The following is a 17,743-nucleotide window of genomic DNA, read 5'->3' on the forward strand; positions in this document are numbered from 1 at the left end:
ATTTTATTTGCCAACTCACCAGTTTGGAGTGGACAAGCCCAGAAAAGCAAACAGAAATATTAGGGTTCTGTCCATAAAATTTGATATATTTTTTGGCATGTGATGACTGATGGGTGGACCACTCACCCATCAACCAGAACCACCAAATATCTTTCCTTTCCTAAAGCAGCTACAGGTGGTCACACCACCCGACATAATGCCAGCACTTCCAAGGCTCCAACCACTGTTTGCCACATGCACAGGATAAAAGCCATGTCACATATGCTTATCTTTCATATACCCATTTTCACAATGTGCATTCTATGATATAGCACTTTTTGCAGCTAACCCCAAAACCCAGAAAGAAGAGAAACAAAACCAGAAAGGAAAAGGTATTGAAGGTTCATACATGAGTGAGGTTGCAGCTGGTAGTGCCTTCATTCCTCGCCACCACCACCACTTTCCCCTGGGCATAGGAAAATGGAAGGATCAGCTTGTCAAGCCCAACAGGCAGTGGCATGTGGTGACTCAACCAAAGTGGCAGCCAGTGATCAAGAACCAGATGGTTAAGCCTTCTACCTACACTTCCAGAATCTCCACTGATCTCCCTCTCTATGAGTCTCCTGGGGTAAGTGACCATCTCTCTCTCTCAAGTCAATTGGGTGTTTCCTTTTTCTTTTTTCTTTTTTTTTTTCCTCTATTTCCTTTGACACCAAGCTACTGATGTAAGGAATTTTGAACTCCGGCACATACATTTTCCATTATTGGTAAATTGGGATGAAATTGAATTTTTTTTCTTTTTTCAGGCTTTGTTTGATGAATATCTGGAGGACCAGCCCAGAGTGTTCAAAGCAATATTTCCAGACAAAAGAAGAAGCCAACGAATTAATGAGGTTTGCACATTGGTTTATTAATTTCCCCTCTTCTTAATTGTTGTGCCAGCAAATGAAATTAGAGAGTAAAAATGAATCGTTAGTTCATTTTTATGATTAACTTCTTTGATATTAAGGCAGATCATGTAAGTCCCTCAGATTTTAGCTTTTACTTAGAAGAGGATGGGCACTAGAACAATATTTTGTCTTCATTTCAAAGCAAAAAGCTGATTAATCTCTCCTTTTCCTTAACATTTCTGTTATACTACATTATCAAGGATGGGGAAGGAGCTTGTAAAGAATTTTTCAAAGTTTAGTGGGAGTCTTGTTTATTAGATAGCTATTCTGGTGGTGATTAAAGCCTTAAAAGATATGAGGGAACTCACCAAGCCTACTGTCTTTAAATATATTTGGGTATTTTATAAAACCATATGAACTTATATGGGTTTCGGATTATTTCTTAATAATTAAGTCATGGTCATACCATAACTGAAGACTATTCCAACATCTCCATCTTAGCTCTTCTCTTGGGCTGGTGATTTATAGACTCAGCTGTGCCCTGTAACCCCTTTGTATCTACTCAATTACGTTTTATCAAATTCCTTGTACTTGTAGCTCAAACACAAAACACCACAGAAGGGAATTCATCTTATTTCCTGTGCCATTATTTTCATTATTTCATCACTCATAAGTTAAGACATTTTCTTGAACAGTTAGTTGTTTTAAGTCTCTTGTATCCCTCCTAACAAGGGCACTCGATTTGTTTGTGCAAAGATTTCAGACAGTTCGAGTTTTGGTTAGACAGGTATTAATTGCCAGTCATTCCTATTAGAATGTGAAAATGATGTTCTATCAGTTACTTCTAAAACCCCTTTGTTTTACGATTCCAGGCCTTTTAAGAAGTTTTTGTCAAAGAAGAACATCCAGCCTAAGATCTAAGGAAGTGTATTTAACCCTTCTTTGTAGTGCTACTAGGAATAGAATCCATAAATGCAAAAGAAACAAAGGAAGAGATCAAAACAAACTGCTTAATAGATCTGTAAACCTGGCTCCTTTATTTCCTAGAGTGAAAATCTTGCAGCTACTGATGTTGGTGAAATAAGATGAAAATTTTTGGTGGTTTGGCAGCTACTGATGTTTGGATTAACTCATTTATGCAGGAAGAATGGAGGATTCAAATGTTGCCCATACAGTTCCTTTTCCTTACTGTGTGGCCGGTAATAGACATGAGATTGAGATGCAAATCAAGAGGGAAAGATTACCCACCTGACGTTCCTCACAACATCACAAAGGTTCTTGAGCTCAACATTGTGAGTCTACACAAGAAATTACCCAGATATTAAGTAGTACTCTCATGAGTTCATATGTAACCAGTATCAAACCTGTTATTTTGCAGATTAGATGGGAGCTCCAAGGGCTTGATGATCTTCTCAAACCATCTCATTTTAGCCTAGGTGTAAAAGGAGCCTTGTATCCAGAGAGACAGGCAATGCAGAGCCGGCTTAAAGGTCAGCTAGAGATGAGCATAAGCTTTGTCCTTCCTCCTGTGCTTGCTCTGGTCCCTGAAGATGGTCTCCGAAGTGTTGCAGAGTCGGTTAGACCTCTAAAGCCACTGCACAATCATTATTTTCCTTGATTCTATAGAAATGTGCTACAAGATTCAGGAAGGAAAAGAACATATGAACTAAAATGTTGGTCCTAACTACCCTGTCAACAAATAATTCTTAACAGGTGCTAAAAAGATTGCTGGAGAACATGAAGCATAAAGTTAATGGAAGCCTGCTTGCAGACTATAACGAGTTCAGGAAGCAGAAACTGAAGAATCTAGTTTGAGCTTATTGCTTGATCTCCCTATAAATTCATATCAGGCAATAAATTTGGAAAGCTGGAGTTCTTGCATTTTCCATCAACCCAGATGAAGCTGACCAAAACTACAGAAGCAGGACAAATTGCAGACATGATACAAAGGATCCTGAAGAATCTGCCACCTTGTAGAGAGATTTCCTTTCTTTTAGCACTCGTTGAGTTGAACATATTCTTTTGAAGGTAGTTATTCTTGAGAAAAGTGTGGTATCAGAGAGCATTTCTGGGGTATCCCACTTCCATATGTAGAATTTGAATACCTGAAATCAATGGGAAGAATATCTTAATTTCAAGTTTGAGTATTTTAGAACAGACCAAGCAAAATGACAATGTTGTTCAGGCTCTGCTTTGATCAGGGTAAGCACAATGCAAGGGAAAAAAATCAATTAATTGTTTTCCTCTCAAAAGGGAAAAAGAATGGAGATGCGGGGGATCGAACCCCGTGCCTCTCGCATGCAAAGCGAGCGCTCTACCATTTGAGCTACATCCCCATTGCTGACGATATCCCAATGCTAATTATTCATTACCTTTTAACCTCACACGATCATTCAATCAATTTGCATATGCACATGGAAAAAGAAACACAAAATAGCCGGAGGAGGATGCCATTTACATGGGCAGATGAGCTATGCATGTCAAGCCAAACTTTGTTCTCCACTAGTAGAAAATCAAATGGTACAAGATTGAAAGATCTTGTCTTAATGTGGTCCTATTGCGATCTCTTCAAAGTTATAAACTTCATAAAATTTATAATTATTTTAATGGATATATCAATAATGAATAACTATTGATCAATATATTCACAAAAATAATCAATTGCATATGTGACACAAGATTTGATGTGGAAAAACCACATAACAATCTCTAGGTATAAAAAACCACGGATGATCCACTAAATTTGAAAAAAAAAAATATACATTATTTTACTTATTTAGATACGCTACTCTTTGAGGTCTTATACTATCAACATTTATACTCTTCTTTAACATCCCGATACAACACTCTCTCATGCCCCTTAGTGGACCAACTCAAAGACCTTGTTAAGGCTTTAGCAACTCAAATCCTTAACCTTTGGATTGTCAAAAAATTTCTTTCAAGAATGGTCTTGAAAGATTTAAAGATGGAGTTCTTAGGGCTGTAGGGACGACTAATTTCTTGTGAATCATATTCAATATAATAAAACTCAGTATTATACTAAAAACGTAGGGCATGGATTTGGAAAACAATTGTAATGTTAATTATACAAAAACGTCCCTGAAAACATGAGCAACAAAATAAAAAAAATGATTCAAGCGCTCAAAGGGGACATTCAAATGTTTTGTGTTTCAAACTTTGTTTTTTATGTTTTTCTCCAACATGAACATAAGTATTCTTTTATAATCATTTCCCAACCTCTAATCGGTAAGACCCTTCAGTACAAAATGGAAAATAAATTACTAACCTAAAACATACATTAACAAAGGTAAAAGACAGTGCATTTAAGGTTATAACTTCCTTCAGTGCCTATTGGCAGTATACAGTTATGGTCACCAATAACCAAACTATGAACAAGAGGGTATATAAAACCACCCTTTAGGATGCAGATCATTAAAGGAAATGGTACAGACAAAGGCCATGGAACATGAATGAAATAAGCTGACAAATAAGATGCACAGTTTTTGGAAATGATGTGTAAACCATCAGTTACATACCCAAATGAAAAACAAAGAAGAAACATAAATTAAGGAGTGCAAGAACCTAATTTCCATGGGACATCAAAATCCAGCTCAATTTCCTGAACCATAAATTACAACTTTTCAAGAAAAAAGAAATCAAATGAATTTAGTAATTATGCAGTGCAAATTATCAGCATGATGCAGTTGGGATCACCAATAATCACAACAAGAACATGAACCTTCCTTGAAACAATGAAAACGATTGCGATCTCTGATGACAATTTCTCGGTTGTATATCTTAGAAACAATCTTGATAGCAGAATGACAATCTTGGCATATTCGTAGATTCTTGAAAATATGAAGGGGCACACCAGGCCCTGTGCTTATAAGCCCAAAACAAATTGCCAGCTTCTCACTGTGAGAGAACAATGCCTGCTCTTTCTCCTCCTGCTCAACTAAATCATCCTCCAAGCTATCACAACCAGCAAAAGTTTGTAAGGCGGTGTTAGGTGCATAACCAGCCAACCTTAACCTTGGAATCATCTCATCCAACATATTGTAAACCTCTCGTGTTCGTGGGTGTGATTTATCCCCCGCACTGAACTGATGAACTTGGCCACCAACATGGATGGAACTCATGCCAGGCACCTTTTTAATACCCCTCTTCTTAAGAACCTGGCGAAGAGAATTAGCCCTGTTCTGCTTTCCAGCCAAAGCATACATATTGGAAAGTAGAATATGATACTCAGTGTTTTGGGGATCCAACTGAACCAGCTCTTGCAAAAGGTGTTCCCCCAACTGGAGCTTCCCATGGATGCTGCAGGAACCCAAAAGTGATCCCAGAACAACCTCATTGGGACGAATTGGCATCTCCCTCACTAAAATCTCTGCTTCTTCTAAACGACCAGCCCGACCTAAAAGATCAACCATACAAGCATAGTGTTCTACCTTAGGGGTGATGCCATACACAGATTCAAGGTTACCAAAGTAAAAGCAACCTTGATCAACCAAACCTGAATGACTACATGCACTTAACACAGACGTAAAGGTGACATCATCTGGCTTAGCTTCTTTAAACATCTGAGGAAATATATCCAGTGCAGCTCTACCTAATCCATGCATTGCCAGACCACTAAGCATAGCATTCCAAGACACCACATTCCTTTGAGGCATTTTCTTAAAAAATTTAAATGCAATATGTATTCTACCACATTTGGCATACATATCAACCATTGCTGTGCCCACCATGATATTCAGCTCCTTCTCCTTTGTCTTCAAAGCATAGGCATGTACCCACCTGCCCATCATCAAATCCCCTGACTGAGAACAAGCGGTTAGAATTGAACATAAGGTAACATAATTCAACTCCATTTCCAAATCAAATATCATTTCTCGGACAAGGGCAAAACTTTCCTGGGTCAATCCACTATCCAAATACCCTGCAATCATTATCGTCCAAGCAACCTCATTCCTCTCAGGCATCTCGTCAAACACCACTCTCCCATTCCTTACACCCTCTGATCTAATTACACCATCAAGAATCACAGTCCATGACACAACACTCTGTCCCTTCATTTCATAAAAAACCCGTCTAGCCTCACCCATTAGCCCAGACTTCGCATACATATCCATAACTGCATTACACGCTTTCTCAACACCACCCAAACCCATTTTCACCATACACCCATGTCCCTGCGCACCAACCACCACATCTCCCAACCGAGCACAACCCCCAAATAGGCAAACCAACGTCACCTCATCAGGCTTCACTCCACATCTTCGCATTTCAACGAAAATAAGAAGAGCCTCATCAGACACATTGTGGCGTACAAAGCAGCCCATAAGGGTGGTCCAGTCCACAGTGTCTTTGTGCGAGTGGGGAATTTCATCGAACACCTTGCGTGCCTGCCATGCGCAGCCGCAGGAAGCGTAGAATTGGAGAAGGGCATTGTGGAGGAAGGTCTCCGGTGCTCCGGCGATGCCGGTGGTGATGATGGTGGCGTGGAGCCTTTCGCCGATGTCGAGAGAGGACTCTCTAGCGCATGAGCGTAGAAGGAACCGATAGTGGCGAGAGACTGAAGACAAGGCCGTGTGGCGAGACCATATCATATATTGTATATCCGTAGAGGGAAAATTTGAATCAGCCTTGAATATAAACCTGCGAGATAAACAAAACGACGTCGGTTAAGGTCTTTTGGTAAAACTTGTCTATACCAACTTATTTAAATTTTTTAATTATATTCAAATAAATATAATTTAAAAATAAATAAATTAAGTTTACAACAATTTTATTTTGTCTTTTTTTTTTAAAATGCCTTCACTTCCATTACTAAGCTTAAAAAGGGAAAAAAAATTATATTAATCTTAATTTTACTTTTATTTTATATAGATCAATGTGGGACAAAACGATGTAAAACTTAAATTCACCTTAAACTGAACCTAGGTCTTAAATTGAAATTTCAAACCCCCTATCGTCTCAATGAAACTTTCACCTCACTTATTTTATTAGGGATGAGGGGAGGGAAGTCTTAAAAATATTTTTTTTTACTACCATCTATAATATTAATAGAATCAGTCATTTATGATTGAAGTTGAAACATCGTAAAGAGTTTTTCTCAAATGTTTCCACACTACATGTTGTGATAAATGCATTATTAAACTATAAATCGTAATAAATACATAATTAAATTATAAATAGTTCATGAATAATTTCTTAATAATCCAAACAAAAAAATAATAAATCATATGTACAAGAGATTTTAAATAAACGATAACATAGGATGATCAACTCATCTTAAAAGAGTTGCAAGTATCCAAAGAATATCTTGTCAAAGCAATGCTCAAAGAAGGCCTTGATTTAGCCTAACATAAGGTAATGGATAGAGGAGCAATATTCCAATCATTGGTCACGAAGGGAAGCTTGGGGATTAATTTGATACAGTGCCTATGACCTATGTTGGCTAGGGTTGAAGTATGGACTTCCTTTTAGTCAAACATTAATGACACCGAATATAACCTCCTTCTTAAGTCTCTTTTAAGGCTAAGAGGAACTTGCGCTAGTGGATACTCTCTTTCTAAGGGTTGGAGCCTCCAACAAGTTTAGGATAAGAGAATTCATGCCTTTAATAAAAGTTTCTTTATGGAATCAGGTCCCAAAATCCTAAAAGTGATAAGAAAGGGGTAGCACAATAGAGAACATCCTATTATTAGCTGAAGAGGCCCCATGAGTGTCCTTAACTAGAACATGTTCCTAAGATTATGAAGCTGTGTTCATCATTTCATACAAAAGTGACTCTAATACTAAAAAGTAGCATGAAGCCTCAAAATTGACCACCCTAAGCACCCTCCAACATCGGTCTCATTATAGGTATGTGACTTGAGAAACCTTTGGCTCTCAATTAAAAGGAACATAGTTAATAGATGAGTAGCAATGTCAAAACATAAATATAATTAAAAGAAAAGGAAGGGTCATCATAACATCTCCACCTTTTACAAAAGGTATTGAGGGTACATTCCATGGCATGTTGACACCTCTCATTCTTTGCTAAGTAGTAAGAAACTTTGGTCCTCCTATTTTTTTCCAAGAATTTGAAATTTTGGAAACCAATTTTGAGACTTGTTGTTAGGAAATATATACAAGTATCATTGCTAACACTTGGTATAAATTCAATAACTCTCTCACCCTAATCTTATAATTTAGGGTAGATTCATGATTGTTATGGCCATTAAAATGTCAATGGTATTAGGATTGAAATGTCGTAATGTCACCTTGACAAAAGAAAAGAAATTCAAACTAATAATGGAAGAAGGAAATGAAGCTTGGCTTTTAAACACTCTATTGGAACTATACATTCCCTTGGTCTAAAGGGGCGAAGCTCCTCTTTGTGAAGAAGGAATTTTAAAATGCTCAATCGAAACTTTAAGCCAATCATTATACATTTCACAAAAGAAAAACAAAGAGAAAGAAAATCAAGTAAAAGAGTTTTCTATAAGGCATGGGTAACGATTGACCTTCTCACGACACTTTGAGAAATGATTGAACTGTCTTCTTTGAAAAAATGTGTCACATAACTTTTGGTTTTTCCTCTTATTTATTAAAATCCCTGGAAAATAGAGAGAATGATGTAAGGACGAGTTAATTGCTTAATAAGTGTCATCATCCAAACAAAACTAATGGCAGTATAATAATGTGGGACATTCAAAGGCCACATATCCATAGTTAGGCTTACCATCATCATAGTTCATTAATTATGAATTAATCTTCTTCATTTTTTAAATAATGAGACACCTCCCATAATACTTCCCAATTACTCTCCCTCAATATAAAGCAAATGACACACCACACTATTCTAAATTAAAGATTCCTTATTAATAGTGAAACAACCAAAATTATTTTTTATAATATAAATGAAATGGACGACCCATTAACAATGTTATAATTTGTTGGCAACAAATACCTAAAAAGTGACATAATTCAATCCCTAGAAAATTATAAAAATAGGTGAAGTTGTTCATTCAAAGGTAAGTAAACACACACTTCTATCTATTGATTCTCTTATTAAGAATCATGCTTAACTTGATCATCAGGAAAAGGTTAGCTTAACTGGCACACTCCTTGTTCTAATCATCTTATTGCAAGTATGTACATAAGATCAAGTAAGGATAATTTCAACTCAACAAAAGACAAAACATAAGTTATGCATTAAAATCTAAGACAACTTAAAAATGAATTTAAATGCAAAAGTACAATGTCAATTAATATATGATTGGTTCCTATTAAGTCTTTTTAATAGACAAATGAAGTCCTAAATCCTAAACTTGCCCCTAAAAAATATCTAAAAGGTCAATCTAGCTTTCCACAAATTAAGTGTCATAAACTTAGGCATCTTTCATGCACTCATGCAAAATTCAAGTATGCTCTAGTGTTGCTGAGTCAACATTTCTTGTATACCCATACTTACAATGTCTAGGTGATGTGAAGGCTAAATATAAAGAAGAACACCTAAGAAGTTTAAAAGAATGCAAGTGTATTGCATTTAGGAAACTTTATAACGCTTGTTTCTTACAAGTTTCGGGGCCTTGAGATGGGTCTCACTAATTTGTTCACACCCAAAGAATGCTCTAGAATGCTTGAAGTCAAAGACTATTCAAAACCTTCTTACACTACCCACACCATGCGCAATAGTACATGGTTATAAGTATTCTAGATATCTTTGGTCTTTTTATTACTTTAGAATTTCCATAATGTTGTAGAGATTTCAACAAAACTCCTAAAAAATTTATACATCTCTCTAAAGGGCTCCATACTTTTCTTTTGGGAACTTCTAGAATATTCTAACATTTTATGGTAAGCTTCATAAGAGGTGTTGAGTAGTTTTAGTTGCAATTTCATTAATAGAATTTAAATTCCTTTAGAACCTTTTGCCCATCTATACATACTTATGTGTCAAAGGACATAACAAACTTTTCTACTAAAGCTGACAACATCATTGTCAAACCTCATTATCAATTCTTGAAATTGCATAAATCCCGTATTGATTCCTCTATGGTCTTGCTCTATGGAAATCCATTTTTCTATCTAGATCACACATGTTTTATTTTCATTTAAGGTTGCCATTTTGTGTTGGAAATTTTTGGACATTGCTTCAGTATTTTCCATGGGGTATAACACTGCCTAGTACTCATCCATTGGTGCCACAATCAAGTTAACATTACCATACTAAGCCCTAATTTGTAGCTTTAACCCATAAGCTACTCCATGAGCTCCACCTTTGAGTTGACAACCTTAAGCTACCTTAGCTCTTTGCTTATCTTGAGTTCCAACCTCTTTGCCTTACCTATAACAACAAAGTTGTGGATTAGTCACATGTCTACAATGAAAACATAGTGTCACAAACTTAGTTTTTTCCTAAGCTCATGCGACACTTTGACATGTTAAGACCCTTCACCTTACTAAGTCAGCCTTACTCTTGATACTTCACTTGCTAGGTTAAGATGCACATGAGTTGGGAACTAGTAGGCACACGTAAGCAACACTTGAAGAATAAGAAGCTTTATTGCTCTCAAATGATGCTTTACAAGTGCTTTGGAACTCACTTGCTTGGTTAGGAAGTGATTTGGGTGGTTTTGGGTGGTGTCTTGGCCAAATGAGGTCCTCACCTATTTATAAGCACCAATGGAACTCTCTAGAACCTACAAAGGTTCCCTACTATCCTAGAATTATCAAGAAGACTCTATAAAAAAGCTATGTACAAGTATTTACAAGACATGTTTGGAAGTTTCTAGAACATCCCATAGGTTTCCCTTGTCTTCCACCCTTGATGTAAAGAAGTTTGGTTGTCTCAAGCATTTTCTAGAACCTTCCACTCTTCCCACTAATGGCTAAGTGTAGGTAGTTTTAGGAGTCTCCAGAAGCTTCCTACCCTCTATATAAGCCAATGGGAATGGTCATTTGAGTAGGTAGAGACAATAGGCTTTCTATTAGTGTGGACCTCCACAAACTCTAATCTCTTACTTTAAGTTTTAGCAAACACCATTTTTACCTTGAGAGAGCTAAGTAATTAGAGTGATCAGACATGCACCTAATCTTTCTTTCTTTCATTTGTATCAAATATTACTTTCAAGGATTTCATAATTTGGTAGTCCTTTACTTATGTGGATTATTGCACAAGAAAATTTAAGCTTAGATGTGAATTTTTTCTTTCACTCTTTGCTCTTACCTATTTGATCATAGGTTTTTAGTAATGCCCTTCTAAGTAGTCTCATTTCCTGTAATTTGCTAATGAGTCAACAACTACTCTAGCATATAGCAATATCCTTGATGTCTTGAACTTCAACCCTTAAATCCCTGGTCAACCTAATATTTGTGATCGTCCATGTATTGAATGAGGAGTTCCTCTTTTGTGATGTATAGGACCTCTAACATAAGCAATGAACCTCCTCATGCATTTACATGCCCAATAAGTAGCATTTGGAGGTAATACTCTCTCTTGATTCCCTCTTATTTGTACATGTTTATATTAGGCATGTAAATAAACTAAGTCAAGTTGGGCCTAAGTGCTCTTAGTGTGGGTTTTCAACCAAAGCTAAGGGCAAGCATGCTTTCGAATCAGGCTTAATCTTAGCTAGGAATTTTAACTCTTATCATGAGCCCAACCCTTATACTAACTATTTAACAAAAAAACCCATGGTTGTTAATAAAAATCAAGAGAAAGTTTTATATAGTGCTTAGATATTAGACAACATTTTTGCTTATTTGAAAGGGTTCAAATACCTTGTAAATCATATATCTATTGGTGGTTCATAGTCTCTAGGTCTTTGTCTTATTCTAAGCCTCCATATTACAAGTGTTCTTGGTCCAGTTATGCATTTAGTCTCATCCATTGTCTCTATGGTGCAAAAGTCATTGTATTTCCCTTTGTCAACATACTTGTGTCCCATCATCCATAGTCACTACAATGTACAAGCCTTTATCTAAAGTTTCTCTTTAATACCACTATAAAGTTGCAAATATATAAGCTTGCACTACCTAAAGTTATAGAGTATACAAGGTTGCCACCATAAGCGCAAGCCTTCATACATAGTCTCATTTTGAGGCCACCATAGTTACCATAAAGTTGCATAGGTAAAGCAACCTAAATTTGAAGAGTCTATAAGTCTATTACAATAAGCACAAGTCTTCAACTAAAGTCTCTTTTGGATGCCACTATGATTATTATAAAGTTGCAAAGGTGGAGCATTATTGTCTACACATTTTCTTACTCATTTGAGAGCTTCACTACCTCAAAGTTCCTTTCTATATGTTATAGGTAGTTGTCACTTCAAGGTTCTGCTCTACCGTTGCAAAGTTCCTCCCCATGTGCCATAAGTGTTGGCACTTCAAAGTTCCTCTCCTTGTACCATGGGTAGTAATCTAGCTTCTTAGCGTCATGGCTTGGGCACCTTCACCATAAATTCCCTTGGTCGCTTCTGCTAGTTATTTCTAAAACCTTCCATGCTTCTATAAATACTTGTAAGGCATATGACAAAGGTCTTTAGATGTATTTAAATTTTACAAGATAACACTAAATTAACCAAAAAAGAAAAAGAAAAAAAATCTATTTCTAGATTTTTTTTTCCTTCTCATTTTTGACATATAGCTTTATTCCCAACTCTTTAATATGAGTAGACCTTCAAAATAATTCTAAGTTACTAATACATTCATAAGATTTTTCATAGTGTCCTAACTATCTGAAAAGCCCATTGTCACCTTAATAGAACACCATCATAATTTAAAAGTACAGGCAAACACCAATAAAATATGATAAGAAAAAATTATAATAAGAGAAAAGAATCAAAAGTCAATTGTTGAGAAAGTGGGTAAAATTTATACGTATATTAGATCAATTGCAAGGTATTATATAACAAGGAGATACATATTCTATAAAAAAAATTATTCTTGAAAACCCATTTATAATATTTTTAATTTGATTGTTGTAAAATAAAAAACTAGTCGTCAAACATTAATATCACTTACGAACTTGAAAAAATCAATTAAAAGTATTTTGTGCATGCAAAAAATACATCAAGAAATCTTACTAAATCATCAATAAACTTGAGTCCTTTAACTTAAGCATCAAGGTTCGATATGAATTTAATGATCATATTGACTCTTTTTTTTCAAGTAGAAAACAATATTTACAACTCGTTTTTAGGGTTTTCGACTTACACATTAGAGAACTGGTATCGATCATACTGCAATGATCTTGTGATGTGATTTTCTTTTTGTTTTTTGAAAAAAGACCACATAGGTTAAATATAAAGCATTTGAGTTATAAAAACACTTCATGATCTTGAATAAATCAATTAAAAATATTTTCTACGTAGAACAAACCTTACCAAATCTCAATAAAAAGCCCTACTCAAGCTCATCTTAGAAAGAAATAAGGAAAAAAAAATCCATTGAAGAATATTTTCCAAACTAAGTTATACTGCCATTTACACTATCTATGAGAACCAAGAACATTCCGTACCTCTCTCATTAAAAGGCAAAATTGAATGAGTGAATATGGAAACCAAAATATATGATTTAAATTACTAAAAACAATCTTAAATATTGAAAAAAAAAATGAACTTCAGACACCTATGATCGCATGTCTCATGACGAGGCATTCAAGTGTACAGAGTGCGTCTCTCCACGTAGCTGCCAAGCCCATACAAAGGAATCAATTCAGCAACTCTGATGAGCGTCTCAAGATCGAAGCGGTGGAGACTCTAGGGTTTTGCCTCTGCCCCGTCGTTTCCACTGCTGCTCTGAGTCCTTCTGAAGGTGGTTCTTGTGTTTTGCTTGGTTCAGTGTTTGAGGCTGTAAAATGATGTTTTTTCCTGAATTTTTTGGGTTTGCCTCAATTTGTTTTTTCGTTTAATGGGTGATTCTTGGGTTAGGGTTGGATCTCTCTGAATTTAGAACTTCTGGGTATGGATCATGCTTGTGTTCATTGATAGGCAAATGAGAATTAGTGTGCATGTCGGTCTTTAGCTTCTGATCGAATATGGTGATGATTTATCTAATGGGTATACTTGTTTTTGTTCATTACTGTTTGATCTTTTATGGGAGATGGTTAATTCTCAGAATTGTTTGTAATGTGTGTGTTTGTCTATGTATGTGTTGGAAAATTAAGGCATTTGTGTTAGTGATTACTTGCTGGAGTTTTTTTGTATAGTCATGTTGTCAAGTCTAGCAATCTCTTCCTGTGGTTGTGGATCATGAATCTTCTAATTCATAGGAAAATGAAAATGGGTGACACCATTCTTTCTTTAGCTTCTCACGACTGGGATGATGCTTTATATGTGAGTTTTTAGTCCAAAACTTGTTTGGTTATTTTTTGGAACATGGTAAATTTTCAGAATTTATTCTCATGGATTCCCTTTTTTGCAAAATCATTAGTGAGTCTTGCTGGAGACTCTGGTTGGGTGATCATTATGGCAAATGTAGCATTTATTTCTCTCCTTCTTTGGGCACAAATGATAGAAGCAACATAATCCCACAACACCCTCTATCCACTCCTAGTTGATGGGCTTTGGTAGATGGTCCCTTTGCAGCAATTTATGATGTTATAGGAAATTGGAAATGCATTCGTTTGGATTGGAATTTGGTTTATATATGATGTACATGTTGGAATTTTTTGTTTGTGAAGCCTCTTATATGTAGACAGAGATGCCCTGAGAAATTGACATGATGTTGTGTTAAGTTGGAAGGATTTGATCTGTGTGGGCATTTGTAGAGTGTAAGAAAACTCCTTTTGGCGTTTTCGGGAATAGATTATGCTGAGAGGATTGCAATGTGGAACTCTATAAATAGGCGATGTCTATGGGATTTTTCTTGCATAGAAAGTTGAGCTTTTGCAATGAATTTCCATGAGCCTGATATATTATGGCTGGTCTTTCTTTGCATGCTGTTTTCTTACATTTATTTAATATATATAACCAAAGTGCCAAAGGGACAAAACCTTGTATGCGGTTAATAATTTTGTGTTCTTGTACTTTAATTCCTATTTAATTTTTGCCAACACAGTACAATAATATATTCAGAAATTTTTGGAAATAAATCAATCTAATAATTTAGTTGATATAGTGTTTGTGAGGGTGCTTTTCCTTGTTGCATCTTGGGTTTCAGTCTTTCTGAACTATTCAAAAGTCCTTTCTGATGTTTGATATGTTTGTTTGACACTGGCTGTTTGCATCTCACTCTCAGGCTTTTTCCTTCATTAGGGTATTTTTCGTTTACATACACAACAGCTCTGTTTTTATTTTTTTTCTTGTAACAAACTTCTCATTGTTTATTAAGAAGCACAGACACGTGTTTGTGGTATTCCATGATAAGCAAAATCTATTTCCAAGCATCTTGGATGGTTAAATTGTCTGTACGTAATCTCTATGATTGGCGCTATCTAAAGTGTAGAGTTCGTTACTTTACACTTTTGTTTTTAAATTGCAGTTGAGATTGGACAATGAAGGACCGCAACTGCCATTTCTGTTTTCAAAATCACAGCAGTAGTATCACATGGAAACCATGAACTAGAGTCAATTGTTAATGTGATTTATAACATTCAAAAGCATGTATCTATCTTATCTGCAGTTCATATTAATCATGAAGCGGAGGCGCACTAGAATCACTGATCTGAATGACGATGTCCTCACGCACATCATGTGCTTTGTTGCTGATTCACCCGATGGATCTGTGGATATTGCAAAAACTATCTGTGTGTAAGACTCTAAACCTTAACCTTCTGCTTAAGCTATCTGTGTGTAAGACAACCTTAACCCTATCCTTATATTAATTACATATATGATGGCTTTTCCTCCTAAAATTTCACATTGTGAAATTGCTGAAGAGGATGTAAAACTTGGATTTGACTCACTATATGACTTAGATGTAACCTAGTATAGGATAATATATATTTGTTTGCACCAGGAGTGTTCCTGGATTTCTCTAGTTCTTCTTTCGCAGAATAGCAAAAGAAGTATTTTGGTTTTGCACCTTTGTTCTAGAAGGCAAGTAAGTTTATTGCCTCTAGGGCTGAATATAGGTAGTTTTTAATTCTAGTAACCTTCAAATTACAGATGTAAAGCGTTTTGGAAGCTTTCTGAGGACCCAATCGTCCTAAAATCATTAGCTTTTGATGAAGATAAGCTTGATGATTTTACTGGATCATTGTGGGAGCCGAACGGCTTGTTGAACCGAAGCGCACAGGCTGGAAACATGAAAGCTCGGGAGATCCTAATTAAGGTAGTTTTTATCTAGTTATTCTTTTTTTCTGCAGATACCTATTGAATTCTTGATTTATTTTCTCAGACAAATGGGTAATAAACCTGTGTTTGTTATAATGTCTCCTCACAGACAAAAAGTTTATGAAAGTATCGAGAAGATAGTTATACCCAGCTATGATAATGGTTTCTCATAAGTATGTTGGTTGGGAACTTACGCATGAACGTAAGACTTTGGCATAATAATATTTATTAAGGAGTGGGTTGGAATATTTAAAAGTTCAGAAATTTTATTTATGGATTTTATGATGAATCAAATTAAAATGTCCCATTTTGTTAAGTTGATTTCTCCAATGCTTGCTACGTTTGATATATACATATCTGGCTGGAATGCGAATGTGTAGACCTTTTAGCTTTACTGTCTTTTGTGAAACCAGTTATATGCTATATTTATACGTATCTTTTCCTATTATTGTCCAGCATTCCCAAAAAAAATAAAAATAAATAAATAAAATGCTACCATTGTGAATGCAGAAAAATAGGAAAATGAATGTATATTGCTCAATAAACTACCTCCTTTTCTTTGCCTACTAAACCGTTGTTTTATATCCTGAAACTTTTGGTGACTATGTATTAAAATGTACATGCAGGATGTGAATGAAAGGCTGATGGCGACGACTGTGAGGGCAAGAGCTATAAAAGTTGCTGAGAAAGTAAGAATTTGATTTTCAGGGTTTGCTCCATTCAGTAGTAGTTCAACTTGTGAAGCTAATTGATTTGTACATGCAGACTATGTCACTGATGATGAGGGCCTTTGATACTGTTGTGGCTACGAGGGCAAGAGTGAGGGCGTTTGAATCAGCCATCCAGGTAAAAGTGCTTTTAAATCTTGTGCAACATTGGTTTTTTATTTGCTTGGGATTTGGATACTTCAATAAAACCATACTCGCAGTTTTGCTCATTAATGTTTGTATGTGCAGGACATTGTGGACATGGTCGATTCTGTAGAGGTTGAATGCAAAGAAATAATGGAGCAAATGGGGCGAATGGGGTACGCTGCAGGTGGCCCCATTATTCCAGTTGCTCCTCATGCTGCCTATGCTGCTTATGCTGCCTATGCTGCTTATGTTCCCGATGCTCCAGGTGCTCAAGATGATCCAAATGCCCCAGATGCTCAAGATGCTGCCGGAGCTCCCCATGCTCCAGTTGCTGAGAACCTTCTCCCCAGGGAGAACTAAGTTGTAGCTCAGAGTCTAGAAGGACATTTTAACTTCTGTTTCTATGTTTATGTTAGAACAACTTTTTCAAACACACGTTTGTGTGTGTTTTGTCTAGATGAATCCCCAGCTACTTTGCTTAATGTATATACTGGGCTTTGGTGCCGACCCACGTGAATTGCCATGGCTAATGCTTTGCAGTAGCTTTTTCCGAGCTAACAGCAAAGAAGAAAGTCTCCTGACTTCCAGTTGTTGTGAAAGGTTCAGTTTGGAAACTGGAGAGGAAGATGGTGGGTTGAACTTTGTAGCTCAGAGACTAATGAGTAAATTTTAGCTTTTCTCTTTATGCTTATGTCCAAATTGCTCTTGAATCTCTGATGTCTTGCTGAAACAGCAAAGAAACAAGTGCGAG

The 17,743-nt window shown here is 36.1% G+C and overlaps 3 protein-coding genes and 1 non-coding gene across 5 annotated transcripts; 2 read left to right on the forward strand and 2 right to left on the reverse strand.

The window, feature by feature from the left end:
• Nucleotides 1-270: 270 nt before the first annotated feature.
• Nucleotides 271-3,007, forward strand: LOC100249192 (uncharacterized). The gene is made up of 5 exons (XM_002278667.5): nt 271-607; nt 786-872; nt 2,012-2,161; nt 2,248-2,445; nt 2,583-3,007. Exons 1-5 carry the CDS (start codon nt 389-391, stop codon nt 2,682-2,684), a joined length of 756 nt encoding a protein of 251 aa, XP_002278703.2. The 5' UTR covers nt 271-388; the 3' UTR covers nt 2,685-3,007.
• Nucleotides 3,008-3,132: 125 nt separating this feature from the next.
• On the reverse strand, nt 3,133-3,205 carry TRNAA-UGC (transfer RNA alanine (anticodon UGC)). The gene has a single exon. It is a non-coding gene; the product is annotated as a tRNA-Ala (tRNA).
• A 1,126-nt stretch (nt 3,206-4,331) lies between these two features.
• Nucleotides 4,332-6,496, reverse strand: LOC100244019 (pentatricopeptide repeat-containing protein At5g15340, mitochondrial). Its single transcript, XM_002278683.4, has one exon. The coding sequence runs from the start codon at nt 6,476-6,478 to the stop codon at nt 4,580-4,582; it is 1,899 nt and encodes a 632-aa protein (XP_002278719.1). The 5' UTR covers nt 6,479-6,496; the 3' UTR covers nt 4,332-4,579.
• A 6,754-nt stretch (nt 6,497-13,250) lies between these two features.
• LOC100242230 (uncharacterized) lies at nt 13,251-17,677 on the forward strand. Of its 2 annotated transcripts, XM_059742864.1 has the most exons (7): nt 13,371-13,676; nt 15,345-15,400; nt 15,486-15,613; nt 15,971-16,136; nt 16,765-16,827; nt 16,904-16,984; nt 17,095-17,677. In XM_059742864.1, exons 3-7 carry the CDS (start codon nt 15,498-15,500, stop codon nt 17,350-17,352), a joined length of 684 nt encoding a protein of 227 aa, XP_059598847.1. In that variant the 5' UTR covers nt 13,371-13,676; nt 15,345-15,400; nt 15,486-15,497; the 3' UTR covers nt 17,353-17,677. The 2 variants fall into 2 exon arrangements, with proteins under 2 accessions (XP_002283961.1, XP_059598847.1); XM_002283925.4 differs by lacking the exon at nt 15,345-15,400 and having other exon boundaries at nt 13,251-13,676.
• The last annotated feature ends 66 nt before the right edge of the window (nt 17,678-17,743 follow it).

This window comes from Vitis vinifera, chromosome 14 (assembly GCF_030704535.1).
Source record: "Vitis vinifera cultivar Pinot Noir 40024 chromosome 14, ASM3070453v1".
NCBI lineage: Eukaryota > Viridiplantae > Streptophyta > Magnoliopsida > Vitales > Vitaceae > Vitis > Vitis vinifera.

Bases quoted from the DNA above. Each gene is read 5' to 3' on its own strand.
- LOC100249192 (XM_002278667.5), top strand. From the start codon at position 389: ATGAGTGAGGTTGCAGCTGGTAGTGCCTTCATTCCTCGCCACCACCAC. The intron at 608-785 runs GTAAGTGACCAT...TTCTTTTTTCAG, and splicing joins CTCTCTATGAGTCTCCTGGG to GCTTTGTTTGATGAATATCT. The intron at 873-2,011 runs GTTTGCACATTG...TCATTTATGCAG, and splicing joins GAAGCCAACGAATTAATGAG to GAAGAATGGAGGATTCAAAT.
- LOC100244019 (XM_002278683.4), bottom strand. From the start codon at position 6,478: ATGATATGGTCTCGCCACACGGCCTTGTCTTCAGTCTCTCGCCACTAT.
- LOC100242230 (XM_002283925.4), top strand. From the start codon at position 15,498: ATGAAGCGGAGGCGCACTAGAATCACTGATCTGAATGACGATGTCCTC. The intron at 15,614-15,970 runs GTAAGACTCTAA...TTCAAATTACAG, and splicing joins ATTGCAAAAACTATCTGTGT to ATGTAAAGCGTTTTGGAAGC. The intron at 16,828-16,903 runs GTAAGAATTTGA...TTGTACATGCAG, and splicing joins CTATAAAAGTTGCTGAGAAA to ACTATGTCACTGATGATGAG.